Source organism: Bombina bombina, chromosome 10 (assembly GCF_027579735.1).
Source record: "Bombina bombina isolate aBomBom1 chromosome 10, aBomBom1.pri, whole genome shotgun sequence".
NCBI classification, from domain to species: Eukaryota; Metazoa; Chordata; class Amphibia; order Anura; family Bombinatoridae; genus Bombina; species Bombina bombina.
The window spans coordinates 206,766,024-206,778,300 of NC_069508.1; the positions used below are offsets into that span (position 1 = coordinate 206,766,024).

Here is a 12,277-nt window from a genome sequence, read left to right on the forward strand (position 1 = left end):
CATCATTACTTCTGGGATATAACTCCTCCCCAACAGGAAATGCAAGAGGATTCACCCAGCAGAGCTGCATATAGCTCCTCCCCCCTACGTCACTCCCAGTCATTCGACCAAGAATCAACGAGAAAGGAGAAACCAAGGGTGAAGTGGTGACTGGAGTATAATTTAAAAAATATCTACCTGCCTTAAAAAACAGGGCGGGCCGTGGACTGATCACACAACAGAAGAAAGGAATTTATCAGGTAAGCATAAATTATGTTTTCTTCTGTTATGTGTGATCAGTCCACGGGTCATCATTACTTCTGGGATACCAATACCAAAGCAAAAGTACACGGATGACGGGAGGGATAGGCAGGCTCATTATACAGAAGGAACCACTGCCTGAAGAACCTTTCTCCCAAAAATAGCCTCAGAAGAAGCAAAAGTGTCAAATTTGTAAAATTTGGAAAAAGTATGAAGCGAAGACCAAGTTGCAGCCTTGCAAATCTGTTCAACAGAGGCCTCATTCTTAAAGGCCCAAGTGGAAGCCACAGCTCTAGTAGAATGAGCTGTAATTCTTTCAGGAGGCTGCTGTCCAGCAGTCTCATAGGCTAAACGAATTATGCTACGAAGCCAGAAGGAGAGAGAGGTAGCCGAAGCCTTATGACCTCTCCTCTGACCAGAGTACACGACAAACAGGGAAGACGTTTGTCGAAAATCCTTAGTTGCCTGCAAGTAGAACTTGAGGGCACGAACTACATCCAGATTGTGTAGAAGACGTTCCTTCTTTGAAGAAGGATTCGGGCACAGGGAAGGAACCACGATCTCTTGATTGATGTTCCTGTTAGTGACTACCTTAGGTAAGAACCCAGGTTTAGTACGCAGAACTACCTTATCTGAATGAAAAATCAAATAAGGAGAATCACAATGTAAAGCTGATAACTCAGAGACTCTCCGAGCCGAAGAAATAGCCATTAAAAATAACACTTTCCAAGATAATAACTTTATATCAATGGAATGAAGGGGTTCAAACGGAACTCCTTGTAGAACGTTAAGAACAAGGTTTAAACTCCATGGCGGAGCAACAGTTTTAAACACAGGCTTGATTCTAGCTAAAGCCTGACAAAAGGCCTGGACGTCTGGATTTTCTGACAGACGCCTGTGCAACAAGATGGACAGAGCTGAGATCTGTCCCTTTAATGAACTAGCCGATAAACCCTTTTCTAAACCTTCTTGTAGAAAGGACAATATCCTAGGAATCCTAACCCTACTCCAGGAGTAACCTTTGGATTCGCACCAGTATAGGTATTTACGCCATATCTTATGGTAAATCCTTCTGGTAACAGGCTTCCTAGCCTGTATCAGGGTATCAATAACCGACTCAGAAAAACCACGTTTTGATAAAATCAAGCGTTCAATTTCCAAGCAGTCAGCTTCAGAGAAGTTAGATTTTGATGTTTGAATGGACCCTGTATCAGAAGGTCCTGTCTTAGAGGTAGAGACCAAGGCGGACAGGATGACATGTCCACTAGATCTGCATACCAAGTCCTGTGTGGCCATGCAGGCGCTATTAGAATCACTGATGCTCTCTCCTGTTTGATTTTGGCAATCAATCGAGGAAGCAGCGGGAAGGGTGGAAACACATAAGCCATCCCGAAGTTCCAAGGTGCTGTCAAAGCATCTATCAGAACCGCTCCCGGATCCCTGGATCTGGACCCGTAGCGAGGAAGTTTGGCGTTCTGGCGAGACGCCATGAGATCTATCTCTGGTTTGCCCCAACGTCGAAGTATTTGGGCAAAGACCTCCGGATGAAGTTCCCACTCCCCCGGATGAAAAGTCTGGCGACTCAAGAAATCCGCCTCCCAGTTCTCCACTCCCGGGATGTGGATTGCTGACAGGTGGCAAGAGTGAGACTCTGCCCAGCGAATTATCTTTGATACTTCCATCATCGCTAGGGAGCTTCTTGTCCCTCCTTGATGGTTGATGTAAGCTACAGCCGTGATGTTGTCCGACTGAAACCTGATGAACCCCCGAGTTTTTAACTGGGGCCAAGCCAGAAGGGCATTGAGAACTGCTCTCAATTCCAGAATGTTTATTGGTAGGAGACTTTCCTCCTGATTCCATTGTCCCTGAGCCTTCAGAGAATTCCAGACAGCGCCCCAACCTAGTAGGCTGGCGTCTGTTGTTACAATTGTCCAGTCCGGCCTGCTGAATGGCATCCCCCTGGACAGATGTGGCCGAGAAAGCCACCATAGAAGAGAGTTTCTGGTCTCTTGATCCAGATTCAGAGTAGGGGACAAGTCTGAGTAATCCCCATTCCACTGACTCAGCATGCACAATTGCAGCGGTCTGAGATGTAGACGTGCAAAGGGTACTATGTCCATTGCTGCTACCATTAAGCCGATCACCTCCATGCATTGAGCTACTGACGGGAGTTGAATGGAATGAAGGACACGGCATGCATTTAGAAGCTTTGTTAATCTGTCTTCTGTCAGATAAATCTTCATTTCTACAGAATCTATAAGAGTCCCCAAGAATGGAACTCTTGTGAGAGGAAAGAGAGAACTCTTCTTTTCGTTCACTTTCCATCCATGCGACCTTAGAAATGCCAGAACTAACTCTGTATGAGACTTGGCAGTTTGAAAGCTTGAAGCTTGTATCAGAATGTCGTCTAGGTACGGAGCTACCGAAATTCCTCGCGGTCTCAGTACCGCCAGAAGGGCACCCAGAACCTTTGTGAAGATTCTTGGAGCCGTAGCCAATCCGAATGGAAGAGCTACAAACTGGTAATGCCTGTCTAAGAAGGCAAACCTTAGATACCGGTAATGATCTTTGTGAATCGGTATGTGAAGGTAAGCATCCTTTAAATCCACTGTGGTCATGTACTGACCCTTTTGGATCATGGGTAAGATTGTCCGAATAGTTTCCATCTTGAACGATGGAACTCTTAGGAATTTGTTTAGGATCTTTAAATCCAAGATTGGCCTGAAAGTTCCCTCTTTTTTGGGAACCACAAACAGGTTTGAGTAAAACCCTTGTCCTTGTTCCGATCGCGGAACCGGATGGATCACTCCCATTAATAACAGATCTTGTACACAGCGTAGAAACGCTTCTTTCTTTATCTGGTTTGTTGACAACCTTGACAGATGAAATCTCCCTCTTGGGGGAGAGAATTTGAAGTCTAGAAGGTATCCCTGAGATATGATCTCTAGCGCCCAGGGATCCTGAACATCTCTTGCCCAAGCCTGGGCGAAGAGAGAGAGTCTGCCCCCCACTAGATCCGGTCCCGGATCGGGGGCCCTCGATTCATGCTGTCTTAGGGGCAGCAGCAGGTTTCCTGGCCTGCTTGCCCTTGTTCCAGGACTGGTTAGGTTTCCAGCCTTGTCTGTAACGAGCAACGGCTCCTTCCTGTTTTGGTGCAGTGGAAGTTGGTGCTGCTCCTGCTTTGAAATTCCGAAAGGGACGAAAATTAGACTGTCTAGCCTTAGCTTTGGCTTTGTCTTGAGGCAGGGCGTGGCCCTTACCTCCTGTAATGTCAGCGATAATTTCTTTCAAACCGGGCCCAAATAAAGTTTGCCCTTTGAAAGGTATATTAAGTAATTTGGACTTAGAAGTTACATCAGCTGACCAGGATTTTAGCCACAGCGCCCTACGTGCCTGAATGGCGAATCCTGAGTTCTTAGCCGTAAGTTTGGTTAAATGTACTACGGCCTCCGAAATGAATGAATTAGCTAGTTTAAGGCCTCTAAGCCTGTCCGTAATGTCGTCCAGCGTAGCTGAACTAAGGTTCTCTTCCAGAGACTCCATCCAAAATGCTGCCGCAGCCGTAATCGGCGCGATGCATGCAAGGGGTTGCAATATAAAACCTTGTTGAACAAACATTTTCTTAAGGTAACCCTCTAATTTTTTATCCATTGGATCTGAAAAAGCACAGCTATCCTCCACCGGGATAGTGGTACGCTTAGCTAAAGTAGAAACTGCTCCCTCCACCTTAGGGACCGTTTGCCATAAGTCCCGTGTGGTGGCGTCTATTGGAAACATCTTTCTAAATATTGGAGGGGGTGAGAACGGCACACCGGGTCTATCCCACTCCTTAGTAACAATTTCAGTTAGTCTCTTAGGTATAGGAAAAACGTCAGTACTCGCCGGTACCGCAAAGTATTTATCCAACCTACACAATTTCTCTGGTATTGCAACAGTGTTACAATCATTAAGAGCCGCTAAGACCTCCCCTAGTAATACGCGGAGGTTCTCCAATTTAAATTTAAAATTTGAAATATCTGAATCCAATCTGTTTGGATCAGAACCGTCACCCACAGAATGAAGCTCTCCGTCCTCATGCTCTGCAAGCTGTGACGCAGTATCAGACATGGCTCTAGTATTATCAGCGCACTCTGTTCTCACCCCAGAGTGATCACGCTTGCCCCTTAGTTCTGGTAATTTAGCCAAAACTTCAGTCATAACAGTAGCCATATCTTGTAATGTTATCTGTAATGGCCGCCCAGATGTACTAGGCGTCACCATATCACGCACCTCCCGGGCGGGAGATGCAGGTACTGACACGTGAGGCGAGTTAGTCGGCATAACTCTCCCCTCGCTGTTTGGTGAAATTTGTTCAATTTGTACAGATTGGCTTTTATTTAAAGTAGCATCAATACAGTTAGTACATAAATTTCTATTGGGCTCCACCTTGGCATTGGAACAAATGACACAGGTATCTTCCTCTGAATCAGACATGTTTAACACACTAGCAAATAAACTTGCAACTTGGTTACAATCTTATTTAACAAAAACGTACTGTGCCTCAAAGAAGCACTAAACGATTAAATGACAGTTGAAATAATGAACTGAAAAACTGTTATAGCATCAATCCTTGAAAACAACACAACTTTTAGCAAAGGTTTGTTCCCATTAGAAAAGTAACATTAATTAAATTTGAAACGTAAAAATTACAGAGCAACGTTTTTAATCACAGTCAATATATAAGTCTCACAGCTCTGCTGAGAGAATCTACCTCCCTTCAAAGAAGTTTGAAGACCCCTGAGTTCTGTTAGAGATGAACCGGATCATGCAGGAAATAAAAGAGTAACTGACTGGAAATTTTTGATGCGTAGCAAAGAGCGCCAAAAACGGCCCCTCCCCCTCACACACAGCAGTGAGAGAGAAACGAAACTGTCACAATTAAAACAAGCAACTGCCAAGTGGAAAAATAATGCCCAAACATTTATTCACTCAGTACCTCAGAAAATGCAAACAATTCTACATTCCAGCAAAAAACGTTTAACATAATAAATACCTATTAAAAGGTTTAATGTACTTTTTACAGAGTAATTCCAGTGAAGTACCATCCCCGGAATACTGAAGTGTAGAGTATACATACATGTTATTATAACGGTATGGCAGGATTTTCTCATCAATTCCATTCAGAAAATAAAAACTGCTACATACCTCAATGCAGATTCATCTGCCCGCTGTCCCCTGATCTGAAGCTTTTACCTCCCTCAGATGGCCGAGAAACAGCAATATGATCTTAACTACTCCGGTTAAAATCATAGTAAAAACTCTGGTAGATTCTTCTTCAAACTCTGCCAGAGAGGCAATAACACACTCCGGTGCTATTGTAAAATAACAAACTTTTGATTGAAGTTATAAAAACTAAGTATAATCACCATAGTCCTCTCACACATCCTATCTAGTCGTTGGGTGCAAGAGAATGACTGGGAGTGACGTAGGGGGGAGGAGCTATATGCAGCTCTGCTGGGTGAATCCTCTTGCATTTCCTGTTGGGGAGGAGTTATATCCCAGAAGTAATGATGACCCGTGGACTGATCACACATAACAGAAGAAATACTATCTTTGAAGGATGATCCTATCAGATGGCTTTATGGTAATTATCCCACCCCATAGGGTTGCTCAATAGGCCAATGGAAATCAGTGTGACAGACACAACATTTTAATGTAGGCATGGTAACTATGGTAACTGTCCCGCCCCTTGGGTGTGTGTTATTACATACACGGAAGCATACAGATGTAATATAGACGGCTTATAAGTTTGCAAGATAGGGATTTATATTGCGTGTAGCATTTCAATATTGGATAAATAGCAGGTGACCGCTTTTGGACATATTTGTGCTGTCCTGGATCCTCTAAAGTATATGTGATCGTAAGAATGGAAACACGATCGGATGCACGGTTGGTGAATATGGCTTGTAACTGTGCTAAAATCAGGTTGTTGTATTTGATTAGAGTGTGAGGCTTGTCTCTAGAAGCAGTGGTTATAACACTTGCATTTAACTCTGACACAGGAATCAGAGACATGATTTGATCACTTTGTGTTTATGGGTCTATCTTGATATGTTTATGTTTTCATCTCTATGGCAACTGGTAGAAAGATTCAAGTAATGACCTGTGACTGAGATCTCCTTGATTTTCTTTACATTTTCATTTTCCTATTTATTTTCTTATAAATAGTTTTACACTGGTTATACATACTGGTTACATGAATATTTATTACATTTGTCTATTTACATTCCTATTTGGATACCTGCATTTCACATTGTTCAATATGCACACAGACAATGATGATTAGACACTAATGATCTGATCCAACATGATTGGCTCAGAAGTAGGTGGGGTATGAGGGATTTTCCTATATCAGTTTGGCTTTTTCACACAATGTTTGTAGTCTGAGGAAGGGATTCTGTGCTGTCCCGAAATGTCATAATAAACCACCCTCTTGTTTGAACAGATGACTGAAGCCCAGTGAGTGCTTTTTTATTATTATATGGATTTTATAGCACCCTGGCAGTTGACTTAAGTTGGTGAGAGTGCACCTTCCCCTAATCCCCTGTGTATTATATCATGCACAGTACGAGCTGGTGTCTCAGAAAGTGTGCAAGTAAAAAGAGTTTGTTTTAGCTTATTTAATCCGAATGGCTGATATGAACTATTTAAATATATATATATATAAAATGTCCCTTTAACAAACTAAAAACTCACCTTTATCACCAAAAACACATCTTGGGAAGGATAGGTGATGGAAAAAATGGCAGACCTTGCCAATGTGCTAATAGCCGCAGGGTTGGCATGTGGGCGCAGCATTCCTTTTATTTGCTCAGAGTTTAGGTCAAAGAAAAAGTTTTCTGAAATCTAAAGAGGAAAATGAGCTAATAAAAAAACCAATGCAATAAAACCATTACAGATTTCTATATGTACAACTACTCTATAAACTTATTTACAGACACTATACACACTTTTTACCCCCACAGTTGGGGAACAATGCAACTTTGTAGACACAGTTTGAGGAGTAAGCAAAATGGCGTTGCCAAATAGCGCATCAACTTCACACAAAAATGCCCTTGAAAGTACCAATGAAAATGCAACTTCAGTGGTGTGAATAATGCAGACCCTATTAAATCTCCTTAAGAACTGGTACATACTGTGAACTATAGTTTAACACCCATGCCATTTACTGAATACCGTAACAATCGCTACACCTTACTTAGCTAGAGGTTAACGTTTCACAGTTTTGTAAGAGCAGCATTAGCATTAGCGCACCATACTTTCATGTGATTGGTCTAATTAACAGTTCCTATATACTTATTATTATTAGAAGTGGGCGCTCCACCTCCTGGTTCTATAAAAACTTATTTTTCCTTTGTGGACTAGTTATTGTTTATAGGGCACTGACAATAACGATCACGTGTTTTCTGTCTACTAATCCAGTGCTCATTAAAGTACACAGAATATTTTTATATAAAACTGTGCAGTAAACTAATAAAAATGTAATTATAACTATTATTGTGACCATTACATTACATTTTAAACAACTTTCCAATTTTCTTCTATTATCAAATTTACTTTAATATATAGGTATAATTTGTTGAAAAGCACACAGAGGTAGGTTTAGGAGCGTGCACATGAATGTAATACATTGCGTAAACACTGCTGCCATCTAGTGCTCAAAATCATTCTTGCAAATCTGCTGCCATATAGTTCATGCTACCTATGTAGGTTTCCTCTTCAACAAAGAATACTCTGAGAATGAAGTACATTTTTATAATAGAAGTAAACTGGAAACTATTGTAAAATTGTATGTTCTGTCTGACTCATGAAAATAATATGTGTCTAATACCAGCAGCTTGATGCATAATATTGTGCTGATAACATAGAACACATTCACACGGCAGCTAAATAAGCGCAGACAAGGGTGTCTGAAGCACAGGTGATATAATCAGCTGCTCGCAAATGTCTATTAAAGGGACCTTTTTCTTCATTGTTTTCTATCACGTGCATGACAAAGCAGCAGTTAAACATTTTATGTTGCATAAAAAGGGTTAAGCACGAGCTGTGAACATTTAAGGCGAGACTAACAGTAAGTGCACGATTATGTACTGGGTGACAGGGACAACTCCCACAGAAAAAATACTTTATTCAATACAGGGACATTGTTTTTTTTTTAAAAGATAAAGCTCTGTAATACATTTTGAAACACCCTGTTTTTTGCTAGAACAGAGAAGAAACTTGAATATCATGGCCCTTCGTAAGGCAATCTGAAAATCGTGGCCTGTTAGCGAGTCCTGAGGAGTGCAGTTTGTTGTGTTTATATATAAAACATACTTTACAATAAATATAAAAATATATGCATTACCTTTTTCTTCTCTTTGACATCATATAAAGCTAAACTTGCAAAAATTGGTTCGATTTCTATTTCAAATCTATAGGGAAGATAAAAAAGCGTTATTTTAGGATATAGCTAAAGGAACTAAAAACAATCAAAACTTTTTTTTTCACAAATTTTCATGCTCCAGCGTAAACAAAAATAACTCACTTTAGGCCTTAAAACTAAAGGACACAAACTATCAGTCTTAAATCAGAAAGTACAAAACTTGCCGCATAAAGTCCTAGATTGTAAAATATAACGCAGTTGAGAAAGTGCAAGCACATTATTTTGCACTCATCCCCATGCAAAACCTAATGCTGCTGCAATTTATAGGTTAAAATGTTTGACCAAAGGATTTTAACGCACCTGCTGCATATATAGCACACCCTGTACGTTTAAAGGGACATAATATTCAAATGCTAAATCACATGAAACTGATAACTGTAAAAAGCTGACAAGAAAAGATCACCTGAACATCTTTATGTAAAAAAGGAAGATATTTCACCTCACAATTTCTTCTGCTCACCAGAGTAAGTGCTGTGTGTATCCTGCAGCTGCATGTTTATTTTTGTTTTGCTTATCAGCTTCATCATTGCTGATGTCACACTTTGCTTTAATGTGATCTCATGATATTTCACACTAAACATCCTTATACGGAGGAAGGAAATAACATGACTGTGCCTGCACATGCCAGGTGCACGCTCCCTTGCAAGTTCTGGGACTAGCATCCTGATTGGCTGCTTAAAGTCCTTTACAATGGAATGTGGTTACTGAGGAAATTTTGAGGTAAAACATCTTTCTTTTTTCCGCTAGAGATGTTCAGGTGATATTTGTAGTCAGCTTTTTACAGCTATGCTGCATCCCTTTCATGTGCTTCAGCGTTTGGGTATCGTAGGGTTGCTACCTCAGCCATGTTTTCCTGGACACTTATGAGTTACACACGCTGCAGGGTGTGCAGGGAGGAACATGTATTGTGTTTCTGAACAGCACTATTCATATTCCTCCCTGCACACCCTGCAGCATGTATAACTTATAAGTGTTCTGTATTTTAAGGAACGGGTGGCGACCCTAGGGTATCGTGTCCCTTTAATGGATGGAGCAGAGCGATAGTAGCACTCTCATTGCGTCTGTATTACAAGTCACCAGGTAAGTTTTAAGTTTGTGTGCAACCTGTTCTTTTTAAAAGCTTTTGAAAACCTGGCGTTAACTTTTCTCACTTAATATTTTTAATTTAAATACACCTTAAAATACTACAGAAAATAACTTTAGCGTGTTCCCTCCCATAAATCTATCACCTGATGGAAATTACGCTTCCAAGCTATCTAAAATGAGTACTATAGCGAGCACCATACCACCGCTTGCTAGCTAAATGTTAACTATCCACTTTAATTGCAGAGAAAAATGCACGTCAACCGTGTTAATGCTCCATACCGCTGGTTTGCATTTTAGTGCTCCGCTTATTGTATAACCTCGGCTAAAATATTTAAATGGAGATAAGCAATTATAAAATGCATTAGAATAATACATTACTGTTGCACAAATGCTTGCTGGTAGCTTTGTTTAAAGGGACATTAAACACTTTGATATGGTAATATAAAATTATAAATTGTATACATAAAAAAATATCAGAAATATACTTTATTTATTTTGTCCCCTTTTCCTGTAATTGCATTCTGAAATTGTGAACTTTTCAGTTCCTGCTAGAAATTGGAGTGCAATACACTGTTATATGCCACACAGCCATTGGCTACACACTCTAGTGACCTATTTATAACTGTCCCTAATTGGCCACAGCAGAGAAGGTAACCTAAGTTACAACATGGCAGCTCCCATTGTTTTATAGACACTAAAACTTTTCACTTAATTTGTCACTATTTAAACAGGTAATGAAACTTTAAAAAGTACATCTACTTGTTATTCTAAGACTAATATTTTCTTTGACTGCATCATTATAGTTAGCATTTATTTAGTGCTTAATGACCCTTTAACTAGATGTTTAACCCTTATAAATGCATTAGCATCTGTTGGTGCTTCTACAAATAACTAATAACTCAAGTAAAAACTCAGAATGAGAGCCAACCACTAGCGACATGTGTATGTAACCAGCTATCGCCAGCTATGTCCTGCTAAGAGCTAAAGAGATAGGGATTGATCAAAATATTTAAAGGGACACTAAACCCAAATTTTTTCTTTCAAGATTCAGATAGAGCATGAAACATTAAGCAATTTTCTAATTTACTCCTATTATCAATTTTTCTTCGTTCTCTTGCTTTCTTTATTTTAAAAGCTGGGATGTAAATCTTAGCAGCCAGCCCATTTTAGGTTCAGCACCATGAATAGCGCTTGCTTATTGGAGGCTTACATTTACCCACCAATAAGCAAGCATAACCCAGGTTCTCAACCAAAAATGGGCCGGCTCCTATGCATCACATTCCTGCTTTTTAGATAAAGATAGCAAGAGAACAAAGAAGAATTGATAATGGAAGCAAATTAGAAAGTTGCTTTCTGAATCGTGAAAGAAAAAAAAATTGGGTTTAGTGTCCCTTTAAGGAAAATCTTATCTTTTCTTAAAAATTCACCATTAAAATCTACTACTCATTTGAAGTTCAAACTATTTTCACTCCCCCTGTATCATGTGACAGCCATCAGCCAATCACAAATGCATACACGTACCATGTGACAGCCATCAGCCAATCACAAATGCATACACGTACCATGTGACAGCCATCAGCCAATCACAAATGCATACACGTACCATGTGACAACCATCAGCCAATCACAAATGCATACACGTACCATGTGACAGCCATCAGCCAATCACAAATGCATACACATACCATGTGACAGCCATCAGCCAATCACAAATGCATACACATACCATGTGACAGCCATCAGCCAATCACAAATGCATATACGTTTATTCTGTGAGTACATTGAAAAGTTGTTTAAAATTCTATTCTAGAATAGATTTAAAGGGACAGTAAACACATTTCTGTAGTGTTGACGTTGAATAACATAACAGCCAAGTCTTGATGTTTTTTTTAAAAAAATCTGCAATTATTTTTCAATAACTAAACTCTGCCCACCATTTGCCTTAAATGGAGGAGCCAATAAGGGCTTTAGTCTGCAGACAACAAGGCTAGTCATGGTCATAAAGTTAGTATAAAGTATATAGTTTTCAGTGGTTATCAGTTAAATCCAATGAGGGACGTGTGTAGCAGCCTTGAGAAGTTGGAAGGGGGCTTTTCATATACTGAGAATTAGAAATTGCTCAATTTTCAGAGCTAAATTACGTGAAAAGGGGGCAAAAGAAATGTGTTGTTTCATTACACATAACTGAACATTTTAGTTACAAATCGCAATGTGTTTATTGCCCCTTTAAATAATTATGTACAAGAAGCAACACATTTATGCAATATTCTAACTGCAGGACCATAGTTTTCAATATATCCTGTGGTGCGCAGCTTTAGAAGTTCATTAGATCTAGTTCTAGTCTTTTGTATAAAAATAACCCACACTACATATTTAATGGATATGAAAGTAATAATTAATTTACTTCTATCATCACATTTACATCTTCTTTTGGCAACATTTGTTTAAAAGCACACCTAGGTAGTCACAGGTGCAAGAATGCACTAC

At 39.9% G+C, this 12,277-nt stretch overlaps 1 protein-coding gene across 14 annotated transcripts in view; it reads right to left on the minus strand.

Annotated features, from left to right (window-relative positions):
* Positions 1-12,277, minus strand: part of DOCK7 (dedicator of cytokinesis 7) — a 695,569-nt gene that overhangs the window by 587,865 nt on the left and 95,427 nt on the right. For all 14 annotated transcript variants that reach the window (XM_053693655.1, XM_053693653.1, XM_053693652.1 and 11 more), the window contains exons 8-9: positions 8,627-8,693; positions 6,976-7,125 (exon numbers count right to left, since the gene is read on the minus strand). In XM_053693655.1, coding sequence (XP_053549630.1) covers positions 6,976-7,125; positions 8,627-8,693 — 217 coding nt within the window. The remainder of the gene's footprint in view (positions 1-6,975; positions 7,126-8,626; positions 8,694-12,277) is intronic.